This window comes from Bacillus rossius, chromosome 10 (assembly GCF_032445375.1).
Source record: "Bacillus rossius redtenbacheri isolate Brsri chromosome 10, Brsri_v3, whole genome shotgun sequence".
Taxonomy (NCBI): Eukaryota; Metazoa; Arthropoda; class Insecta; order Phasmatodea; family Bacillidae; genus Bacillus; species Bacillus rossius.
In genome coordinates, this window is record NC_086337.1 from 54,108,286 (window position 1) to 54,133,917 (window position 25,632).

The following is a 25,632-nucleotide window of genomic DNA, read 5'->3' on the forward strand; positions in this document are numbered from 1 at the left end:
TTTCAACAACCTTGTTTGATCAGAGAAAAATAAACTTCAAAGACAAAATTCTAAAGGAAATCACTTAAAAAAAAAAAGAATCAGGAGTTTAATAAAAAAGTTGTATTTCCACTGTACCAAAATTACATCACACATAAGATACAAAAAAAAAAGTGGAATGTCCTGCCTCAAAAAAGGGTCAGGAAAATACATCTTGAGTACACAAATATTAACATTACCTAATTAATACATTATATAATACGTATCTATAATAACCCCTTACCAAAAGTAAAGCATAGTACCATGTCTTATTCTTGTAAAAAAATTTATAAAAAAACGAAATGTAAACTGCTTGGAAGACACTGAATGAAGAGCAGTGCAAGAAAAGAATACTGTTTCAATATCAACTCCGCAATAACCAAGTCCAGTCAGTATTTGATGTCAGGTACATAAACAAATGCATGATCAGTCTTGAACACAAAATTCATTCTTCTCCGTGATACACAATGCAAAAGCCAGCACTAACTATAAATATATATAAAAAAATCACAAGGAAAAAAAAAAGGCGAAAAATGTATAAAAAAACTTACATATAACAAAATTACTGAAGTTTTAAAAGGAACATTGTTACAGCGAACTATCAACTAACATACAAATAGTCAAAACATTTACTAATGAGCAGCAACATTGCTTTCTTCGCTTGGTGTGTTGGTACTGTCTACGGGCAACCTTTTCACTTTGATGCTATCAGTCTCTTTGCTTTGCTGTGCGCTAACAGCACTGCCGTTCTGCTCTATCTTGGTCGGTCTCTCTTCGCAGTCTTCGAGATTGTCAGTTCCGGAACCATTTTCAGCTGGCTCAGAACTGCTTTCAGTCTTCGACTCTTCATCAATACCATTGTCAGTCTTGGAGGTGGTTTCGACTCCAGCATCCTCCGCCGGGGATGTTTCACGTGAATTATTGTCGGTAGGAGATTCAATACCTTCTGTGCTCTCATCAGTCTTATTGTCATTGGACGCTGCATCCGTGGCTACGCTCACGGCTGGGGACTCCGAGGTTTCGACCATCTGGACACTGTTTGGAACTTCTGCAGCTGAACAACCCGCCGTCACGCTGTTCGAGATGTTCTCACCAACGTGTTCAGAAGTTGCAACTGTCGCTTGTATACGGTTGGAAGCATTCTCAATCACCGATTCACTCTTCAAGCTTTCCTGCTCTACTTCGAAGTTGTTATCCCTCAATGTTCTTGCACCTTCATTTTTCGCTTGCAAATTATCAACTACACATTCAGATTTCTCTACTGCCTCTTCAGCATCTTTCTTATCTGGTAATTCTAAATCACCCGCATCATCTTTAGCAGCAGAAGACTCCTCTTTATTATCACAATTCACACTAACAGACTCAATCTGCGAAACTACCACAGGAACATCAGTTTTCTCAGTCTCATTTTTCATATCCTTATCCGAGTCACTTGAAGGAATGTCCATAGTCACAATTTTCGCTTCGCTTCGGGGGGACAACTCATCACAAGGTTCTATTGATTTCGTTGATGGTGGCTGTGACACTGTTGTTTCAGACTTTGTGTTGACCTGATCAATTCCGCATTCCACTTCTGAACAATCCATTTTCTCATCATTTAGATCATCACTTCCCACGTTTGTCGTTGACTTACAGGGATCTTGACCATTTTCACTTTCTAATCTTTCATCAGTCTGAAGTTTCTCTGATTGTAAAACATTATCTGCCTCCAGAGGTTTCTGGGGCGAAACTCCGGAAGTAATTATTTCAGTTATTTTCTCTTTCTCTAAACTAGGCGATTCAGATTTTTGCACAATCTCTTTTGGCGACACCACAACACTTGCATCACTTAATTTTGGCTCACAACTGACATCCACATCCATTAATTCAACAAGCGAGTTTTTGTTGGCACTTGGAACTGCAGAGGACACATCAGCACCTTCAACTTTGTTTGCTTGACCAGAAATACATGTCATTCCCGACACCTGCTCGCATTCTGCCTCAGATTCCGTGACCATCGGAACTGCCTGATTTCCGCCAGTCGACGCTTCAGGTGTTTTGGTCTCACCATCACCTACGTCCATTGGCTCCTCTGGCTCACCATGCAATTCTTTGGATGTATCATCACTTGGTGCTGATGCACAGACATTTACAACAGTCTTGCATTCTGCACTGGCTAACACTTCGTCTTGGTTCCTTTCCACCTTTGATAAATTGGTGACCTTGGCAGTACTTGCTTTTGGTTCCTCCAGAGATGGTATTTCATTTCCACCAGAAGCAGTTACTTCCATCTTCGACTCTTCACAAGGTGCAACAGTTTTATTTCCATCTGGTCCAGCAGTCTCCACCATGGAAACAGATTCAGGAATTGCTACATTTTCCTCTGCATCAGGCTTTGCTTCAGTTCTACGCTCATCACAGACTTTATGTATTTCCATTCTTTCCTCTTCCTCTTCGACCGGAACTGGAACAGATTCACCAACAGACTTCTTTTCGACATCTGAACCAATGTCTGATTTACTCTGACCAACTTTAGCTGCAGATTCTGCTTCAGCCTTCAAGTTCTCAGGTCCATTGCTTTCTTCCACACTACTTTCTTCTGCTCCAGCTTTCAAGTTCTCAGGCCCAGTGCCTTTGTCCACACTACTTGCTTCTGCTTCAGCTTTCAAGTTTTCAGGCCCATTGCTTTTGTCCACACAACTTGCTTCTGCTTCAGCCTTCAAGTTCTCAGGTCCATTGCTTTCATCCATAATACTTGCTTCTGCTTCTGCCTTCGAGTTCTTAGACCCAATGCTTTTGTCCACACAACTTGCTTCTGCTTCAGTCTTCAAGTTCTCAGGTCCATTGCTTTCTTCCACACTACTTTCTTCTGCTCCAGCTTTCAAGTTTTCAGGCCCATTGCTTTTGTCCACACTACTTGCTTCTGCTTCAGCCTTCAAGTTCTCAGGCCCAGTGCCTTTGTCCACACTACTTGCTTCTGCTTCAGCTTTCAAGTTTTCAGGCCCATTGCTTTTGTCCACACAACTTGCTTCTGCTTCAGTCTTCAAGTTCTCAGGTCCATTGCTTTCATCCATAATACTTGCTTCTGCTTCTGCCTTAAAGTTCTTAGACCCAATGCTTTCGTCCATACTACTTGCTTCTGGTTCCTTGCCTTTCAAGTTTTTAGCCACTTCCATATCCTTTATCTCTCCAGTAGTTGTAGTCTCTTTACCAGCACCTGATTTAGGACTTGATACATTTTCAGTCTTGGATACTCTCTCATCAGGAATGTCTGCTTCTAGACTTTTGTCAGCACCAACCACTGGTTCACTAGTTCCACAGTTATCAGTCTTAGCTTCTGAACAGTCTTTATCCGCAAGCTCATTTTCTTTGTGTTTTTGAAACACGGAATTAAGTTTATCTTCTTTAGATTTGTCATGAAATTCATTCACTTTACTTTCAACATCATCATTACCCTTTTTGCTTTGATCAGCTTCTGGCTTATTGTGGACAGAATTATCTGCATTCTTAATGCTTTGAAGAGCTGCAGATTCTTCAATTTTATTTGAGTTTCCATTCACTGTAGCAAGCTTTGCCTCATTTACAGAAGCAGATTCCACTTTATTTTCCACTGCAGACCTATGATCATCTTCAATCAAGGTCTTCACTTCGTTTTCCAACGCGGGATTATCTTCAATTTCCGCGACGTTCTCTTCGGCAAGCTTCCCTTCATCTTGTACAGTGGGTTTCACTTCTTTGTTTTCTACAGAGAGCCTCACTTCATTTTCTATGGTGGACTTCACTGTGGTTTCTACATTAGCCCTAGCTTCATTTTCCACCGCGGGTTTAACTTTGACTTCTAAGTCAGACCTTATTTCTTCCTTTTCTACGGTGGAACTCTCAGTCTCCTTAACTACGATAGCCATCACTTCACTTGAATCTGAATGCAAAGGTTTTGGTTTGTCAGATAATTGTCCTTCTTGGGTAGGTCCATTATTCTCTAATTTGCTTGCGAAGGACTCTGCTGAATTAGCCTTTGGCACGCAGACTGCTGTAACATTAGTTTCTATTGAACTTTCAGAAATTTGAAGGGAAGGAACTTTTTCATTTACTGATGCACCACACTGAGATTTAACACAGTCTTTTTCTAATTCACCAGAATTTTCGGAGGAAACACCTTCAGCATCTTCAGAGGTATCCATTTTATCATCTTCATCGCAAGTTGCTGCACCACCTTTAACACATGCCACATCAACATCCATTTCCGACCCACACACAACAGACTCCTGTGCCCTGCTGGTGGCAACTTTACCTGCGTCCGCCGGCTCGCTGCCCAAGCACAGTTTCTGTTTTTTCGTGGACACTTCGAACACGTAGTCTTGGAAGGATGTGACGACCGGGAACTTGACCCTGTCTTCCTCGCTCAGGGGAGCGTTGCCCTCTCGCACGACCACCACCGCGCTGAGCCCAGCGCGCGTTGCCGCCTCGGCCTCTGTGAACCAGACGGAACAACGCTGTAGCCACGCAAATAAACCACGCACACACTGCAAAAGAAAGACCTCTGTGAAAATATTTATTAGTCGAGCAATGCACAAAACCCTTACAACTACAGTTAATTTTTTTCCTGGATAAACCACACACTATTTTTCACAAAATCTGTGTTAAAAAAGCATGGCTTTAAAAAACTTGACTACGCCACACGGCAATGCTGCATAGCATGAGTACCGTCAAGATCCAGGGTCGGAGCACCTGCCGTCGCTTAATGGACGACAAACACATCTTGCACATGGTTTGTGTGCGTTTCTGTGAGAAAGGTTACAAGGAGGTTTGCTGTTGTGATGGTATATGGTTGCCCAAAAACCCTAAATTGATTAAAAATGCTCAGGCAGACAATGCATTGTTGCAGGAAAGGTGGAAAGATGTCCCAGTGAGATGGTATTGCAATAAAAATTTACATGAAAGGTAAGAATGGTTGCATGTGTTTCTTCAGCAATTTCCCAATTTAATTTATAATCTTTGTAACACAGCAGCGACTTTAATCATTTACGGCTTAGATGTCAATGGAACTTAACTGCAGCAAACAAAACATTTGTGGGTGATAGCTATTTTATATTCATGACAAGTTTTCCTCAGCACAGCAAACATGTTAATACATAACTAAAATATTTACTGCCTGATATCTTTAAAAATGTGTATTTTAATCACATTGATACATTTAATATTATTATTTTTAGCCAGCTTGAGAAATTTTTATAGGCAAGAAATAAAAGTATGGGAGACAAATAAAATAGAACATGCAGGGAAAAAAATGGCAGTAAAAATTTTCTGCAATAGTGCAACCAATGAACTGCAACAAGTGTGGCCTCTGGCACAATAATAAAAATAAAACTATAGCTTTTGTAAAATTTAATTCTATAATAAATACAGCTTTCAAATTCTCTAACATGCGAACAGTTATTTTTCTTGTAAATTTTACTTATTATCACAATTTTGGGTTCACGATGTAACCAAAATGGTACAATGGGTTCAGTGGTAGTGATGTTCCATCATATCGTAAAAATTGTCTACTTCTATCTACAAGGATTTATGAACACACTACTGAATGAAAGTAGTTTTGAAACTTCAAAACATATTCCTTGTGAGGGTATTACCAGAAATTATAAAATGCAGGTTTCTACTGAAACTTAATAAAAAAAATTTGTGATTTTTCCTGAATAAAATTGGGAAATGTTTCTGACTCGTTACCAAAATGTTTAGGGCAGCAAATATTGTCTGAACAAAATCATCATTCATGTTTTGCATTGGTCTCCAATAATTCCTTTTTTTTTTAAATAAAAAATTATTACAAAACCATATCACTTCAAATATTTCGGGGGAGTTTCATCATTTTTAATATTTAATATCTAACAAATAATTCAAAATTACAACTATTATTTAAAGAAGTACCTTTAACGACATCTGTGAAAAAGACTATGTTGTCGGGACTGCTGCCTAATTTATTTGCTATGTTAGAATAGCTCGATGCTTCTACTTTTGAACCAACTTCAGTGTCGAAATGGCCAGAAAAAATCTGAAAATACAAGCAGAATTACTACAACCCAAACAAAAAAAAGGCACCATATTAAACACAAATTGGCTAAAATCAAAGAGATTAAACAGTGGCACTGCAGGACCAAAATAAAATACCGATGTAGCAAGTCAGGAGCATAACTAAACTGAAAGTAAGTTAAACAACCAAATGTAACTATTCTCTGAATGTATGTAGTGTTAATTTGACACATTATTGAATATATTATAACTAAGAGACAAGATTTTATGGTTTTATTTTTGGTCCATTTTCGTTTTTAAAACAGAAGAATTCAGTGTTATTTTTATTAAAGCCGTTTTCTAATGCTTACTCCACCAAAATGGTGGTAAAATGTATATTCGTGCATTTTTACAATAAAATAAATTAGCAAACATTTGTGTTTTAAAAGTTACCCAATAAGAGATGCATAATAAAACAAATTATAGAGGTCTGCGAGTACTCGAAAATCGAGCTCGAGCCGAGTACTTACTTCAAGCTGGAGCTCGGCTCGAAAAAATTGTTAGGCTCGAAAATTTCGCAGGTTGTTTGGCTGAAAAGCGTTGTGACGGTGTTTTACTATTTACGGAAGAAAATACAGTAAAACTCTCTTACGATGGTCCCGCATGGTAAGTTTTTCCGTATAAAGCGTTTAAATTGTACGGGGTCTCGTCAATTACGCCATTAAATGTGTAATATAAAGTACCGTTTACAATTTTTCCGAAAGTTCCTGTCTTAAATAGTAATGGTGCACGTAAATTATAATAAAAGACAAATGAATAACAACTTACGAAGAAGTATGGATCTTGTACCATACCTATAGTTATCATAAGGTAATTACCATAAAAAGAACTAAAGATTCTTTGTAGGTACCATAATTACTACAGAAGCATGGTAGCTACCACATTTGCACTATAGTTACCGTAACAGAGATGTACTTTTACCGTGGCGGTAATGTATTTATGACGTATTAAAATTAAAGAATATTATTGAGAGAAAAAAATGTTTAATTTTTATATGTACGGTTGGCACATGTTGCTAAGAAATAATGCGAGTTGAAAGAATGCAGTACTACTATGAAAAGTACAAGGGTACTCGTGGATTTTTAGGTTATGGCACTCTCTTTTTTCAGTAATATCGGCCGAAAATTAACAAGTGTATCGGAAATTGGCAGAAATGCATTCGACCAAATATCGGCAAAATCTGCTTCTCCAGATTCGTATCGGTACAGCTCTACAATTGATGGCATGAGTCAACATATTTCAGCCTTCAGGATACTGAAAAATACTTTAATTTTCTTGTAGGTCTATTGTGCGTATGTTTTTATTTTTTTTATTTTTAATGATGAACTAATGGAAACAGGTAGGTAAGATTCAATGAAAAAAATGTTTTTTTTTTTCTAGCAGTGCATAATGTAAATGCACTCTGTAAATAGTTTCAAAATTAATAAGCTAACTTCATTTTAACACTTTATTCAAACATTATACTAATTTTAAGATGATGATAATAATTTCCAAAAAGTGCAACTGTACCATAAAAGCTCGAGCTCGAGCTCGCTCGAAGCTCGGGAACTTTCAAGTAGGCTCGCTCGAGCTCGATTCGAAGTAAAATTCTTAGGCTCGCTCGAGCTCGATTCGAAGTAAAATTCTTAGGCTCGCAGACCTCTACCAAATTACAATAATTTTTCTAATCCATGCACTTGGGTACATGGTTTTTATTTATAAATGGCATTCCTTGAATTTTAAACATTAAAAGATCACTTTTTTTGTAATTTGAATTAAGTTTCTGTTAAATACTACTTAATTCCATGATATAACTTGCATTTAGGTGTTATGCAGTGTTTTGACAAGTCTTTTGGTGTTATTTCGGTTTAATCACAATTCATTATATAATCTCATCCCTAGCTATAATTACTTGATATATACCCCTCACACCACACATCCAGTTGAAAAACCCATAAGCTTTTCACAAAGCAATCACAATCATCCTAAAAACTCATATCTGTTATTTATCTGTAACATCCACAATGTACTTAATATATGTATTTGTATTTTTTTTTTACAGCAGGCATGGCCAACTCTTTATAAAACTTTATAATGTATTTTCATTTATAATAATCAGGGTTGCTCAGTATGATGTTTGCTACACATAGTTTTAAGATATTTTAAAACTTTTGCTGATGCTATCAAGGTTTTTATTTCCTTTAAAATTATTCAGTATTTATTTCATATTTAATTTTTTTTTATATTCATTTATCTGCCTAGGTACTCAACAATATTTGCTCATTATTTGTGTACACATGTTCCAACACAAATGTCTTTAACACCAGCACTCACAAACATGTGTAACAACCAACAGTGCAAGGTCTTTAATCCAGCCAGATGTTTCAGTAAGATACTAGCTGTCGACCATGGCAGCAGAACTGCGCTGGTGGCATTTACAGTTCGCTCAGAGTTCATTGTTACTGCCAGTTTACATTTCAGTACCTTTTTCCAGTTTTTCTAGCGGGTTACATCATACAGGAATATTTCCATAATGATTTTTTTGAAGATCAACATTCATATTTATTTATTTTCTTTAAATCACCTTATTAGTTACAACTTGTTTTAAACACTGCTGTAACGTGTGTTAATATGATTTTGGTATTCCCATTAAAACTGACCCGGAAAAATCGCTAATCTGGCACGGCCGTGGGCCCAAACACGCTGGATTTTAAGATCTTTCACTGCATAAATAATAATGTGTTGTGATATTAACTTGGAAACGAGATGCCGACTGGTTCTAGCTGCAGGCAGCAAACAAGTTCACCCAGAAGATAATAGCCTGACCCCGCAGATAACCCGATGACACAATTGAACACTGTCGGCCGCCAAGTCGGAACACAAGAAGCCACGAACTGGACTCCAACACGCCAGATGTGTTTATGGAGTTGCGACGGCATGAAAAGTGTGTCACGTACAGAAAATAATCCCTACCCATTTTAGAATAATGCCCTCACATGACAACTCGTACATCAGGCATGAATAAGAAAGCATTATGATGATTTTGACCAATTGAAAAGAAGTGAACGTATTACCACACAAAGAAGCAGAGTCAATGCTAAGAATGAGCAGAAAAAGAAACAAAAAGTGGTTTTAATTCTAAGAATTTATTTTCGTAAAATCATAACAGATATTTTGGATGTGCAAAAAGTCTTAAATTTTAACATTTTCGACTTATTTTCCTTATACACAAATATAAAAAATTATTTCTTATTGCTTAAAATTATTTTTAAGATGGAAATGCAGTTCTCAATGTGTAACTAAGCTACAATAGCTCTTTTAGGATAAATGTTTCCTTAAAAGACTACCGTTTCTCTGTTGCACTGATTAACTACCACAATAGTCATGCAATTGCACAACTTAAAAGGAAAACGTAGCAATCAAGAGGGGTACAATATAGCAACAGAGTGGCTATTAACAATCTTTTGAAAAATGCTGAAATTTTCCTGACATGTCCCAGAATTAAAATTGTAGCTATTGCACAGAAGAATTATTTCTTAAATGTGGCGCATGCATTCTATGAAATTAAAAAAAAAACCTCCATTGTTGATAGTTTGGTGCTAAATAGGAATTTAATTAAACATTTGAAGTGCAATAACCTACCCCGGATAAGAAACATGAATAAATTACCACTACCAACCATTAAAAAATGTTTAAAAAAAAAAAATAATTTTCCTTAAGTATTTAAAAAACAATATCACATTTCGAGGGCAAACAGTAGTCTTGAATCAAACTTGGATTTTTTTGCAGGCGGGAAACATAGCGGATGCTGCAATTAGCCTTTGGATTTCCAATCACAATAGTATGAAAACAAGAAGATTAATTAATTATAGGCCCCGCCACGCTGGATTCACATAGTGGTGCAGAGATCTTTTTGTGTGTGTGTGTGTGTGTGTGTGTGTGTGTGGGGGGGGGGGGGGGGGGGGGGGGGGGGAAAGACCTATTTGAAACTGCTCAAGATATCCGAGTGGTGTCTGTTTTTGAAAAGCATTTTAATACCCTGGCGGCGGATGAGTTGTCCCGTTTCCACATCCATTTTAACTGTATTTTTTTGCAAGCTAAAACGTGTGTTCTCAGGAACGAAACACAACGGCACAGAGTTTTGGAAGCACTCAAGGGACTGTAATTGGGCGGTAAGAGCCGGGGCCACTCACGTCCAGCGCGCTGCCCTCCTGCAGGTGGCCGAACAGCAGCTTCTGGGCCTCCACGCTGCCCGACGAGTACACGCACACCTGCCGGCCGGCCTCCGCCCAGGCCCTCAGCGCCGGCACCACGTCCGGGTACACGCTGTCGCACACACGCCCACGTCACGCCTCGCCATCACCACACCTCCCATCGCGTGAGGGGAATTAGCTAGGCATGGGATCGTCCATTAATCACGTGAGGCTCGAAAAGGGAGGGGGGGGGGGGGGGGGTCGGGGTCGGGAAAAATAACAAAATATCACAAGGGAGGAGGAGGGGGGGGGGGGGTGTAGAGAGATATCAAGTGTATATTTTTTTCGCCCGATTTCTACTAAACCGAAAAGCGACGCGTGACCTTGAGACTCGCCGTAGCCCAGGCGACAATATCCCCGGCCCGCCGCAACACAAACCGCCTGGCTCGGCTTGCCAGTCGCCGGTAAGACTGTGATTTTGGCGCCGGAATACATGCGTAAATCACATATAAGCCTTTCCTTTATTATTTTTATGCCAGTAAGAATAAACCTGCAACCTTAATGTGTGCCTGGACATTTTTATCACTGTGCTTAATTTTCCAGAATTAAATTAGATTAGGCCTATACCTATATTTAAAGATAATATTCTGAAATTTTTAAAAATATTTTGTACCAAAAATTACACGTGATTTATTGGGGTTGGGTTGGGGGGGGGGGGGGGGGGGGAAAGTCTGAAACCTCAACACAAATCACTAGGGAGAAGGGGGGGTTAAAAAGTTGCTAATAAAACATCACGTGATTAATGGACGACCCCTATGTGGTGAGGGTACCAGGAGTGGAGGGGAATAGTCAGGTACGTGGTGGGGGAGCCGGGAGCGGAGGGGAATAGTCAGGTACGTGGTGGGGGAACCGATAGAGGAGACGGCAGGGAAATGCAGAAATGACACAGCACAGGCCTCACTCAGACACAGTATAACCTCGTTTGTCCAACACTCGTCGACATACATTTTTTTAAACTACTTTGGCAAGAACTCTTTTTAGTTTGATTCGACTTACAGTTCCTGCATAGATGGTAGAGTTATGGTAATGATATAAAAAGGTTTTTGGTTAAGTGTACACCAGCTCAACAAACTATTAATGACAGAAGCAAGTGGACAAATTATTTGTTATGAAATCACATGAAACGTTACTTATACGTATTTTTAATTCCTTGTAAGCAATACAGGGTACGTATTTTTTTTGTTACAAAACTTACGTCAAGATCTTGATCTCTCACGCCACGGTTATTTGCATCCAAAATTTTAATTTTTGAATTTTGATCACGATCGCGCTGAAATGTGCTCTTCACGACTTACTGTCCTTTCAGATCTCCGTTCTCGTAGCCGTCCCGCCAGATGTGGCCTTGAAGCTGCTTGAGAGCCTTTGTCTTCCGATCCAGATCCATCTGCCACAGCACGTTCCTGATGACCGCATCCGCCGCTCCATCGCCGTCGGGTATCGGCACGGCCCCTTCCACTGCATCCGCGACATCTTTGTCCGCCTGCAAGACAACACTGCTTAGTGTCCATTTGAACCACAACCGCTCTGGAATCAAACATTTCCACTCAAATACTTTAAATTTTGTTTTATCTTCAAAAATAATAAAAATATGATCAATTTGTCTCTCAGCTGAATGTCTTTGAAAAGGTAACCAACAATAACAAAAAATCCACAAAATAAATATCGTACATTTCTAAAATTAAAAAAAGTGAGAATTTTATGCCATACTAGCTGAAGAACCCACACTTGAAAAATAGGAAATTTTGATTTTGAAGTTCCACTGATTGCACAATCTTGGTGCATCAAGACTACGCATCAGCAAAACCGGGATGCCAATTTTCAGCTTCATTTTGTGGGAAGACAGGTAACCCCTAAGCAAGACGTGAAGGATGCACCAAACTATAGCATGTTGCAAATTCAAGGCAGTGCCATCTATTGGCGAAGTTCTAAACTAAACTGTTATTAGCGCCTTCAGTTCGCTAACAGCCGCAAGCTTCACTAAACGGATGGGTTAGAAATTGTTGAAAAATTGATACTCACGACATAAAATGCCAACCCAATATCTTACCACTGCATTACCTTACTCTTAACATAAACAAGCACTTACCTATAGCATAACTGCCTTGAGATGTTAAAAATATTTAACACAAAACACATAAAGAGTTACTCTCTACTATGTGAGAACAGTACAGAACCTTGTATCAGAACTTAACGGACTGAGGAAATATTGGCTAATATTCTGTAAGGAACAGAGTGAAGGCAAGATGGACATAAGTGACTGAATGGAAGCCAGAATACAGATGCTGTGTTATAGGCATGCTTTGAATAACTACAGTCCATTTAGTTTCCTCTGAAATGAAATAATCAGCTTTTATTTGAAAAATGTGAATGTGAATGAATCATATTTTTGGATGTTAATATACTAACTTAATGGTCATTTCATACTACTCAGCTCATTGCTCTGTAAGTCTATACAATAGAACAAAAAAAGTAAATTTTGGGACATTCAAACAATTATTCTTTATCACTATGGACTGAATTTCTAATTCGCTAACTAGTGTGATACATAAATAATTAAAAAAAGTGCATACTTATATATATGCACATTATAAGTTATACTACTTGGCATTTTAAAAAAAAAATTGATTTTGCATGCAAACAATTAATAGAAATATTTTAATAAAAGTATGACTGATGATATAAATATTTCTGGTGAAGAATAAATTCAATAAAATTAAAATATTTAAATACTCAGTATTCAATATTAATATAAACATATTATATCTAATGTAGTAACATAATAGAGCTAAATTTCAATTAATACTGAAAATCAAATGCTATAAATTAAAAAAAACTTCAGGCAGAAATATCTACTATTTCTTAACATGTTGTGGTAAAAAAGAATGAATATTATTCAGTTTTTCGAGAGATTTGTTTACCTAGAATTAATATCCAGTTAAAGGCAACAAATTGTTACAGGTGACACCAACATATCATACACAGAATGCCTAACAACCTCTACATGCAAGGCAGTGAGCTTGCATGCAACTATGTGACTTGGACATGACAATTTAAATAAAACATGTACTTATAACACTGTAGTGCTGTTATGTACTGATTATAAATGGTGCCCAAAGATGTTTCACAGAAGTGAAATTGATGGTGTTGGTAACAATTTTATAGTATTCGCTTATCATAATGTCTGAATGCTACTTAAGGTGTCCATAGAAATCTTTAATAAAATTGCAGACTTTCTTTGACACAATTTTCTAATTTCCCTTAATTTTTTTTATATATAATTTACCAACCTCAAAATTTTTTCAAAGAAAAATAAAATCTAGCTTCTACCATTCTGAGAGTTGGCCTCGTTCTCTACCTTCTTGGTTTATTTTCATATTTAATGGAGCCTTGCATACACTATTTTAAAGTGTGTATAGTTTGACTATGTACTAAAACCCGATCTGAAATAAAAAAAAATTCAATGTCTGGACTAAGACAGATTGGAGCATGAAATGTACCCCTTAAATTACTATCAATGGAAAGTTATCATGACTTTTCCGAGATTTCAAAAACATCCCCAGACTTTCCCATGTTTTTGCCCGAATATCCACATGGGTACAACATGTAACAGGATGTCCACATTCAGATAAATGTGAATTGATCGGGAGAAGTTAGGGAATTTACTTGAAATCCTTGAAAAGTGATGGAAATTTCCCAGCGGTAGTAATTTGTGGGGAAAATTTCACGCTCCAGTCTCTTATTAGCCAGACAGCGAAAGTTTTTTCTTCTTCTTCAGATGGTGTTTTAATGCATAGTTCCTTCACACTATAGAATGGTTAAGGCAAGGTCTGTTAAAGAGTTTTAATTTTTATTATATAGTTCTAGACCAAGTCTGTATATGAAATAAAAAATTTGGTCATGAATGTCATGGAAAATTTATTGCATATTTGTGTGGGGACCTTGTGTTGGAGCTGGTGGTCTCGGGTTGAATTCCCGGCCGAATCCAGGATTGTTCGCTGGTTGAAAAGTCTCCCAGTCCACTGCAAAAGGCAGCGGCGAACCACGGCAGTATCATCTCACCTAGTCTGCCCTGTCCAACCCGCTGGCTATTCACGCTACCAAGCTGAACACACACAACTACGCAAGCTCACCTGTTCCCTGAGCAGAGACAGTGTCTCCTGGAACTCTGCACTGTCCCACTTGCTCCTCACGTGCGTGTCGAGTTTCTGGCGCGCATACGGAAACAAAGTGTCCTGGAAACATCCAGTTACAAACTTACATTTTCCTCCAAGCAAGTCTGCACAACTACCAGCATTTTTAATTTTGTCAATCAAATTATATTTATGTATTGTAATTTTTTTTTCTTTACTCGCCAACTGCATTCTCATGGGTAAGCACAAAGCAGGGAAGGTGTGGTAGAGAAATCACACCAGCATTTTACCTGCAGCAATGATTAAACAAAAAACCACACAAAACAGTTTAATGTGATTTCCACAATTTTTACACACTTTTATACCGTACTGAGATAAAGCAGTTCTCTACGAACTGTAACAAGCTACGAGATTCCCTCTTCAATCTCTCTCCCTAAGCACATTACAGGCCAATTATACATATTTCTAATCAATCATAAATAATACAGCAAACAACACATAAAAAAAAAGTCATAGTATCTATAAACCATTCTTGAATTGGCAGCTGTACAGCACATTCATATTTGTCTTCACAGTATATTAAGAAAAAAATATGCCTTTGTTTTAATTGTAAGTTCAGTGCAAACCTAAATTCAAGATGGATATGGCATCAAAATTTACCTAGGACTGTGTTTACGTCGACCGGGGCTTTGCCCCTTTAAGACTGGTCAGACTCCACTCCCTTTGCAGTCCCACGACATCCCTAACTGCTCCATGGCATTTGCACCCCCGACACATACATGTACATGTGCTGCGTGACGTGTGTTTGAATGGCGCACCACAGACTCCCGCGAGAGGGCGCCGTAACTTCAGTGCTCCGTCCCGTTACATAATTATAAAATAAACTGCAAACCTTTATTTTTTATCCCAAGCGTTTTGCGGCACGGCAGATCAGCTGGCACGGTTTTGTTTAAAAAATCTTATATTTAATATTGCAAGAAATAAAGACGGCACCGAACATAGCCGAGGTGGACCTGAGTCCGGCCGAAGCTAGACTGTTTGAATATTAGTTTTTAAGTTACTTATGTTTAAATCGTTCTAGCCGCGAGAAAGCATACAATAATTGTACGAGTGTTTTGTGTCCAGTGTTTAATACCCCTTGGTATGCAATTATAAAAACGTAACGATAATTTGGTTCGGCACGAGACGCTATGTGGCCTGTGCAGAGCATTCGCTCGTCCCAGTCCTTCGTCATCACCGGCCGAGAGCAGATGCCCAGCACCCCGGGGACCTCACCGCTTGTATTCACTGATAAGTAGTTTTACATTCATGTTCTTAAGTCTTTAAATAAATACTTTTATTACTCTCTGCAAGTATTTAATCACCCTTAAGTAATTATAGTGTGGCCACATGTTTGGACCACACCACAACATAAACATAATTCGTGCCTCTGACTTTTTAAATGTTTAAAGGACGAAGTATATGGGAGCGTGTGACTTCTTGATAAACCTAGACGTGTGATTTAAATGGTGATCCTTTCTTCTTGTGCTCACGTGTAATCCATCTACTGAATGGCGGTGTGGGAGGACCTGAGAGCCCACTGCGTCAATCCCTAAAGCATGCCCAATGCTGAGAGCGGGCCAGGTCTTGGCAATTGGTGTGCGATTTAGAGCGTCTGAATCTCGCTCCCACACTGGCAACGTCACGCCCTGAGGAGTCGCCGCCGGGTCCGTGTGCCCTTTCATACGGTAATTCTCGCATCAAAGTAAATCAAGCCCTCTAGCCCAGACCTCAGTATGCTGCTGTGTTTCCCGAGGTATTATGACATGAGTAGAAAAAATATTTTGTTTATGTTGTGTGTATTTATTTATTTGTAATATGTCTACAAACAGTTTGGGAAACTTTTTAGAGCAGGCACAAAATACATACACATACATGAAGATTACAAATACAGATACACTTAATGGGACAGTAACTAGATGGTTAACAACATGAATAACAAAACTCAATAAAACATACAACACAAAAAACAAAACAAAAAAGCATTGTTCCAGAATACTGATTATCATCAATGAAACATCATATAATTATGAGAATAATAAATTGTAAATACGTAGATATCAAAAATTTTATTAGATAGTCAGAAAAATACACTTATTAAAATTTACAACAAACAACTTGTTCACACTTATTCGGCTATCAAAGAAATTAACAAATTTATCTTTGTTATTAACATTCGTAATTGGACTGTAAACAAAGTCATTTTTGTTGTGCAAAGTACAAAACACTGCTTTGAATTACTGATTATTAAACTGAGGGACTCTAAAAACAATATTTTAAATCAAATATTTGCAATTAGTTTTAAAAATATAACAATTACAGAAGAAAAGTGTATCTAATAATTTTCTTCAGCTAACAAGCGGAATTAAGTTTGGTTTTGGGAACTTACGATCCATAATTCTGAATAATTTATTTTAAATGTTTTCTAGTCCACTGTGAGAGAGATGTTCAAGATTACGGATCCATATTGTAATTAAGTTTTTACTAAACAAAGATAAAGTTTTAGTATTGAATCAATGCTTGAAGCACAAAAGCTAATAGATAATGAATTTGGTTAAGGGCTACGGTACGGTGTGAAATGGAAAACATGGAATAAATTTGATGGAAAAATAATTTATAATAAAGAACAAATCCAAGATTTTTAATGAATGGTGTGTAAAAAATTTGATTTTTTTTTCTTTGTTTACATGGTTACTAAATTGATATTGCACCATTTGGCCATATCTGTAATATAAGAAAAATTGTAATTGACAATCATTTGGAGAGGTAATCTTCTGTAGATATTTAGATCTGCAAATAAAAAAACCAGAGAATAATATTAAAACCAAGATTATATTATCAATAAAAATAAATTAAAAAATTAAGGTGATATTATTTAACATTTTTATTAATGAGGCTTGTTGCAAAATAAGACATATCAAGTAAATTAATTTAACAGGGGACATCTTGGGCAGTGTAAGTATTTATTATCTGTGAATTACAATCCCAGGATGAGTTTTAGTTGGTTAAATGATATATGTAAGGAATTTGTCCATATATATATATATATAAAGGCTCAAGAACTTGGTTCAACATTACAATCTTTGTGAAGTTGTTTTGAATTCAGGAATCATGAGAACTTTTCTAAAGAAACACGGTACGGAAGATTTTCCAGTTTACTACACATATACATAATGAGTCCACTACAAAGAAAGATGGCTTTATGAATAATTTTTGCAGCACTTCTAGGTAACCTGATTAAAATCCGGTACCTAAACAAATTGTAACCTACATTACAACCCAATCAAGGTTATTTAACTGTCTTCAAGAAAGAGCTAGCAAATAAATTATGTTTTTAATAATTCATGTGCTTTCTACAAGTACGACATTCATGAAATGTTTTACTACGCTCTCACAATTTTTTATTTACGTATTTTTATTTGTAACATACCTATCCACAGTTACGGCTAGTTGAATTTACACATATTAAAGCACAACAATAAACTTAATACACAAAAACATATTTTCCGAGTGATATGACCTAACAAACTAAGTCAACCATTTCCAAATTGCCTGGCCGTCATACGGGGCGTGCCACAGCAGTTCAATCACACCTCCGTAGAAGAGCCGAAAAGCAAACCCTTCAATGCAACGGTTCAAGACTAATTGTGGAGGTGGAAAAGTACTATTCATTTGTGCTTTTAAACTGAAGGAAAAAATACATTCAATAATATATAAATTACCAAAGATGCATTTAGCAAGTCATAAAATCAGAAACAGAAATGCCAAAGTATGGTATAATAAATATTTATTGTCCAACCAGCATATTTGTACATATTATCTTGTCAATTTTTTTTACAACATACACACAATACTCCAATACAAAATAAAACAATTTATAAAAAACCATGGCTTTTATGCAAAGACATCCTAAAATATTAAAACAGCTTGGAGGACTATTCTGAAATTATATTGATATCTATAATGTATAAAGCATGATTCGATCATTATTAATTATTAAAAATTATTATTACTACATTATTAAATATGCTTATATGCAAAGGCAAATTGAAAAAAAAAAGTAATAAGTGATAAATTTATGATGTCCCTACAAGTTATGTTCAGATTTAGTTTTGTGTATGTCTCAAACACAAATTAAAATGTTGGCATTTTGTACACAAGTGTTTAAACCAAACAGAAGCAGGACTACTACTCTGAAAGCATTTAAGTTACTTCAGAAAATAAATTAGGCAAAAGGCAGAACAGAGAAACAAATTGAAGTCCAGCAGAACTTGTTTTGAATAAAAAGTGGCGGTAAATTTTTGATGTGTAACATCTTAGCTCTTGTTATACAGCATTTGGTGGGAGAAATTTTGTGAATGAGACAGAAGTCGAGGAACGGAAATTCTCCACAACCACAGTGCTGCCATCTGTGGCAGACGGTGCGAACCCAAGTTCACAAAGACAAAGGGAAACTTTATAATATTAACTGTTCAAAAAATTTTAACAAGATGGGCAGAGTTTTAATAAAATTACTCGTCGAAAATCAGGCCAAGAGTTGGGGTTAGGTATTATTTAAAGGCTTTTTCGCTTTTAACTCCGCAGTTTCATTATATAGATTAAAAATTTGCTCTGCAAATAGAATAATTCAATTGTCAATGTAGCTGCTCGAGCAGCGAATTCTAGCGGCAGGTGTGGAAAAAGTGTGATTCACATCAAAAAATGTAGTTGAAAACACAATTTGTGTATATCTAACATGTTTTGCATTATTTTTTAAGAATTCTACATTAAATTGTGACAGTTTCATCTTATAAGTGTATTTGCAACATGAAAACACATGAATCTGTTTGTTACTGAGGTCAGATGTTACTCATCACTAACGAGTACTGAATGAATCGCTCAAATTTTTTCTTTAACTTTGAGACTCAAAAGTTGTTTAATTATTTCCCCCTAGTGGCCACCACAGGAAACCATAAAAACAATTTCCTTGGGCTAGCCAAAATACTTAAATATTTGGTGGTGTCACAAGGTATAAACACACATTCAAGTCGTGTTACAATTTATTTTAGCACTCTCATGCTGCAAGTTCATGGACAGAACTTAGCACAGGTCTGTCATACTAAGTTCCACTAAGTCCTATTAAACCAGTGTGTGTATGCTACGTGTCACATCTAACCAACGAGGACAAAGATACCATGATGTTCTTAAATTAACAAAAATGTTGGAAGGTGGAAATAATTTGACAAGTTGCAAGTAACTGCATTTATCTCAATAAGAGAGTTAATTTACCTGTTAAAGATATGCTTCTCGAGTAGTCCTGCTTAACACGTATAAGTACTTTTCACATTACATACAATTTAGGCCTGCCAAGGGCATAGGCAGGGAGGGGCATAGCCCTCTCTGAAGAAACTCATTAACCAGCTTAAAATAACAAATATATGGCCGAGTTTATGGCCACTGAAAATTAAAAAATTATAGAGTAAGTAGCCTTCTTTTTGAAAATGTATTAAGACACAATCATAAGAAGTAGTAAGTACACAGTGTACGGATCTACCGGTAAGTTCCAGAATTTATTTGAAAATTTAAAGTAAAAAAAAACAAAAGCACTTGAAGCTCATCAGATGGCAAAAAATGCACATACTAATGCATCATCAATTGAAAACTTTTCTGGGGAGGGACACCGAACCAACCGCTGTTCTATGACCGGAGGAGGGGGAAAGCATTCCACATCACTTGCCTCAGATCCCCAAAAAAACAGACCCATTGAAAATGTATTTTTGTTAAGCTTCTCCCACAAAGTCTGGCTATGCCCACGGATCTGGCCCTCAAGGAAAGGCTCTACTTGCAAATTTGAATTTTCCGCACCCTAATTTAAAATTGCTATGGGGAGGAAAAATAGAGGGACTACATTTAGCTATTTTTTTAAGCATAATCTGGCCATGGCAACCCAGAATAGAAACAAGAGCCAGCGACTATTAAATAAATTTCCCGGCAAAAATTTAATAATGAGTTTTGCTAACATATTACAAACAGCATACCATGTATCTGACAACGAAATTTACTACAGAATGTGAAATGCAATACACAGAGGAACATTAGAAGAAAATGGCCCAGATAAAAATAGCATGCAACAGCAACTCAACATGGCGGGTAAAGCACAGGTATGGGAATGTTAGAATTTTCTTAACAGTGTTTCACTGTAACTGCTAAATAATATTTTACAATCCATGACAGAACAGATACAAGGGAGATTTGTTCGTAACTATTACAAAATTAAAATCTAGGAAAACACAGTAATTTTTTATGCTGGTAATAAATAAATTTCTGTTATAACTCTAATTAGAACAAAAACCACCATTTTTATTTAATATTAATGATCCCAATACATGAATTTTCAGTAAACCAATCTGTTTTATTGTTTTGAGTAAACTTTGCTGGGTGTGTGCTCTTTGTGCTATGCATATTTTATGTTACTGTGCTGGCCTTATCTACTAAAGAAACAGACTCAAAATACTTACAACCAAAAACTAAATAGGATTAAAAAAACTAACAAGTCACTTAAATTTTTTAAAAATAATTGGCAAGCATGCTCACTCTGCACGCACTTTGTGAAGCCGAGTGGAACACAATTTGAAAATACCCAACATTAATTATACTGTTTTCCTTGAATGTCCAAACAATAGTATGCCAAAAAGGTCATGAGTTGGACAGTCGTGAACAAGCGTGTGTGCGTGAGGTAGGGAGGAAGGGAGGGAGGGAGGGAGGGAGGGAGGGAGTGTGTATTTCGGCAAACCAGCTGTAACCTGCAAACTTATGGCCTGTCTGCCTGGCACGAAATTGCATTTACAATACAAATTTTTAAGGAAAACCCATCAATGATTCACAATATGGTCTTCCATAAAACAATAACTATCTACAGACTAGTTGGGATGCCCAATTCCAAATTGTTGAACGTTTGGTAAATACATATGCATTCAAAGCCCTTCAATATGGCCAAAATGGGCATTTTTACACTGCTACTTCTCCACAAAACCACCATTTAAATTTGTTCGACACTTCCCTACGATACAACCCCACGTGTACATGCAGCCTCGCACAGAGGCAACTGGGCTCAATACGCACAGGCCAGCCCTCGGAGGGGCCAGCACCCAAGGCATTGCCTTTTACACACGCTCGTCCACAACCAGGCAACCTCAGGCCACCATTCACAGTTTCACATGGCGTTCAAACACACACAAAAAAAAAAATATTGCAAACAGAATTCATAATGCAACTAAAATATAAATGTTCAAAGAGCAAAGGTACACGAAACCAAAATACACTCCACCGAATCTCTTCATGTACCTAATTTTAACTGGATTATCATTCTACCACATGCAATTACATTGAAAGGTTATAGTTCCGTATCACGTATCCAAGTTTGTAGTACCTTGATCCTGATGGCATGATCCTGTAACTATTGATCCTGTGGTACATGATGCTTGCTGTTTTAATTTTGTACTTCAAAAGATCCCGCACATAACAAAAATTGGTGATATAATAAATTATGATCTTAATTTGAATAAAAATTAAAATATATTTGGTCTTCAACTTAATATCATTATTCATTGCTATATCACAAGTTTTTATGTGCAGGATATTTTGACTTACTAAATTAAAACAGCTAGCATAACGTATCACAGGATCATGCCATCAGAATCAAAGGATGAACTTGAATACGTGATATGGAACTTTTACCCATTGAACTCACAACCATTTACAAAATAAAGATGACATTTTAAGTATAAAGAAAAAAAAAAAACTTTGAATACTAAAAACAAAACACATTTGTTTGAAAAAGTTAGGAATGGTAACATGCTAATAAACCTGAGGTACTGAAAAGAAGAATACTAAGAAATATGTATTTTATATTTAACAGGTGCTCAAGTGTTTTTAACTGTTATCACTTTCATGACTTTATACAGCAATTATAAAACACTTAGTATCTCTCTAGTGTATCTGTGACGGTACAAATGCCAGACAGGTGTACTGTTAAATTTACTGAAATTGTCCTTAACTAATAAAATGAAAAATGAATAATAATAATAAAAAATCATAGCATTTGAGACCCTACATTACATAGCTACTCTTTCTGCCAGCTGGAATTTATAATGTTTCTGAGAAACAATGCCAACCTACTAGTAATTAGGAAAAAAATACAAACATTGAAAAATTCAGCAGACCAATTTCTATCCAGTTTTATTCTTTTTAGTATCAACAACAATCAACTATCTCCCCCTCCCCCCTTTTTTTCGCCATATTTTATGCATTTTGGTTTGTGATGGTATGTAACTATGCAACCAAGCATTTAACCTGTGAAATCACAGTTTTAATCTACAGCAATTAAAATTACTTGTCATCATGTTAATTTCAATATATTTAGCAATCTGTTTAGTAGTGACTTCCTATAAGCTGTTCGCTTGGCCCAATGGCCAGGGGTCTGACCAAAACTGCTCTAGCGCTACCCAAGTATGCTGTTCCACAGGCCCACAGCAGGTGCGTTAATCTAGAATACCTACTTCATTTTCAGAACTTTTTAAAATACTTATCCAACATATTTGCTGAACTTCATGGCCATTTAAATATATTTCTTTATTATAATACGTAACTTTTTTACTCGCACAAAATTCAACTTCATTTAATTACGCTTAGAGTCTATAAGCGACAAATACAAGAAACACATAATAACCCAACTGTTTGTAAGTGTATTGTAAGATTCTGGTTAAAAAATTTTTTCCATACCTGCTGCTTGCAGTTACAGTGTTCACCTATGTAAGGCATGTACTAAATAAATATGACACAAATAGGCCATTGTGTTGATGTATGTAAATTTAAAAGACTACTAGTGATTACAGACTCTCACAATTAAAATTCAAGGAGGTTTATAGTCATTATTTGTTTAATTTTAATTGTATGTCTTCCTAGGTTGAGTATTTCCCATACAAAGGTGTGACACAATGTCTACATCACTGCAGCATAAAAAAGAAAATCTCACAATTTATAACACACCGAATTATTGTAGATTGGAAAACCTATGTAATTTTGCTAGGATTTAGTAAGTTCCCAAAAAGTATGTATCGTAAATATTTATGAATTATTAAAATCTACATAGACTAACTGGTGTCATAATAAATCTTGTGTGTTAAAGGTATCTGTATTTTGATTATGGAAATAACTTCTAAACATTATTGGTTTTTTCTTTAATTTAGAAAGTTCTGTTTCAAGTTGACAAATGTTAGGTACAACATTCATAAAAAAAACTCATTTGGAAGAATATAAAGAAACATTTTAATAGTTACTTCATCTAGCTTTAAGTCCCTTTAAAGATACTGAGTCCACAACACAACATATCACACATCTGGGATAGTAGGCAACAAATGTGCCTTGGCTATAATAAGTTATGATTCCCGCATTTGTACTGCAGGATACTATGGAAAAACAATATCAGTATGCTTGGACTAGATTCAAACCAAAGTCCTACATCCAGAGTCAAATGTAATATTTTATTTAAAACAAAATAATTTCTTTTAGAATTATTTTTTAATTTGCATTCAACTTAACGATCATAATTGATTGAAATTTAATACAAGGCTGATCGTAAAAAAAAATCATATTTATGAAAAGGGTATTTGATAACACCCCTCATTAAACTTGATTTTGTTAATTGGCATTGTGAGATTCCAAGTGGATTATCATTTGAATTGTTGATTAGATTAGCAGCATTAATTTTTTTTTGTATGACAAAGAATACTAGCTCAAAAATACAATTTTTGGAACTTTTTATGCTCCAGCTTTGTTAGATATGAACCTCCATAGTTATAATTTACACCTAAACTGAAGAACGAGGATTTGTGAAATTAATGACAGCTGCAAATTACATTAGGCCTCTCACAATGCTGCACATACCATGAACAAAGGGATCATAGAGCATGCTTGTAAATACATGCTCATCTTGTAGACACATGCCTTAAGTGTAATCAACTGCTTCACTGTCATAGTAGTTATTTCCCTTCCTTTCCAGTTCCCCCAAGAATTAGTTTAAACGTCCAACCCATTTACTTGCATGAACACAAAATTTGTCCATTACTAATTCAACTAATTAAATGGAAAATTGAAGCCATCATGATACTGCAACGCAAAAAAGACTGAAATAATAGACAGTTGTTACTGGAACTAGTGAAACCTCTAAGTAATTCAATGAATAAAGATTTCAATGTTAAGAACAGTAGTTATGAAAACTATAAGTGATAATTTTACAAGCTACCATGACTGTTCATTCATCTTGTAATGTTACTTCATTTTCTCAATGTAAAAAATATTTTAACATCTTTGTTTATAAGAAATCACCCTAAATGTAAACAAAGTATTATCATTACTACAGCAACGGTTTTTGTTGAAAGCACGAGCTAACATTATAACTGTCAAAATCTACTATTTATAAACTATCTATCCTACACTTTACGAAAACAATTATTATTAAATCATTCACGTGTAACACAAATCCAATCGCAAAATAACTTCACACAATCGCCAGCAGTAAAGAATAAAACGAGAAACCAAATTCAGACACTGGCAAGTTACAAAAAAGTCACACCGGCAAAATGCCGGCCAGCAAACTACAATGCAAAGTTTCCAGTACCTTTACGAATGAAATTGAAGAAGTAGTTCCTTCAATGTCAACTAAAACAATATTTGCTTTATGAGCAGTGCTAGAAGAATCGTGTAATCTTTTATCAGCCTTCAGACTCATTTTTAACAATAAAGAAGGGTTTCCACCCTTCTATCAGCTGCAAAAGCCACCTCAACCGATCACGATTCACAGATCCGCTTCCAAGCCAACCAGCAGAGCAAGATGACAAGTAGCAATGCAAATAAGATTTCGATCTTTTAGAACATCTTAGGTGACAGGAAAGATCGACTTCAATGGTAATTTTATTACTAAATCCCCTTGACTAAATCCAGTATAAACACGAAATTATTGGGTAAATCACATAATAGTCAAAGAAAAAAAAATAGTAATATAACAATTTATTATTCTTTAACATTTTTTTAATACAAATTAAATATCTACGACTGCCAAAACAAAATTGTAGAAATAAGATGAAAATTTAAACACTGCTCATTGACTTTGGAACTATCGCATGAATGGA

At 36.2% G+C, this 25,632-nt stretch overlaps 1 protein-coding gene across 2 annotated transcripts; it reads right to left on the bottom strand.

The window, feature by feature from the left end:
* Positions 1-87: 87 nt before the first annotated feature.
* On the bottom strand, positions 88-25,346 carry LOC134536157 (enolase-phosphatase E1). 2 transcript variants are annotated; one of them, XM_063375783.1, is made up of 7 exons: positions 25,122-25,346; positions 14,426-14,527; positions 11,591-11,775; positions 10,236-10,368; positions 5,923-6,046; positions 4,289-4,468; positions 88-4,210 (listed from the first exon to the last, which is right to left on the bottom strand). In XM_063375783.1, exons 1-7 carry the CDS (start codon positions 25,230-25,232, stop codon positions 651-653), a joined length of 4,395 nt encoding a protein of 1,464 aa, XP_063231853.1. In that variant the 5' UTR covers positions 25,233-25,346; the 3' UTR covers positions 88-650. The 2 variants fall into 2 exon arrangements, with proteins under 2 accessions (XP_063231853.1, XP_063231852.1); XM_063375782.1 differs by having other exon boundaries at positions 88-4,468.
* Between the last annotated feature and the right edge of the window lie 286 nt (positions 25,347-25,632).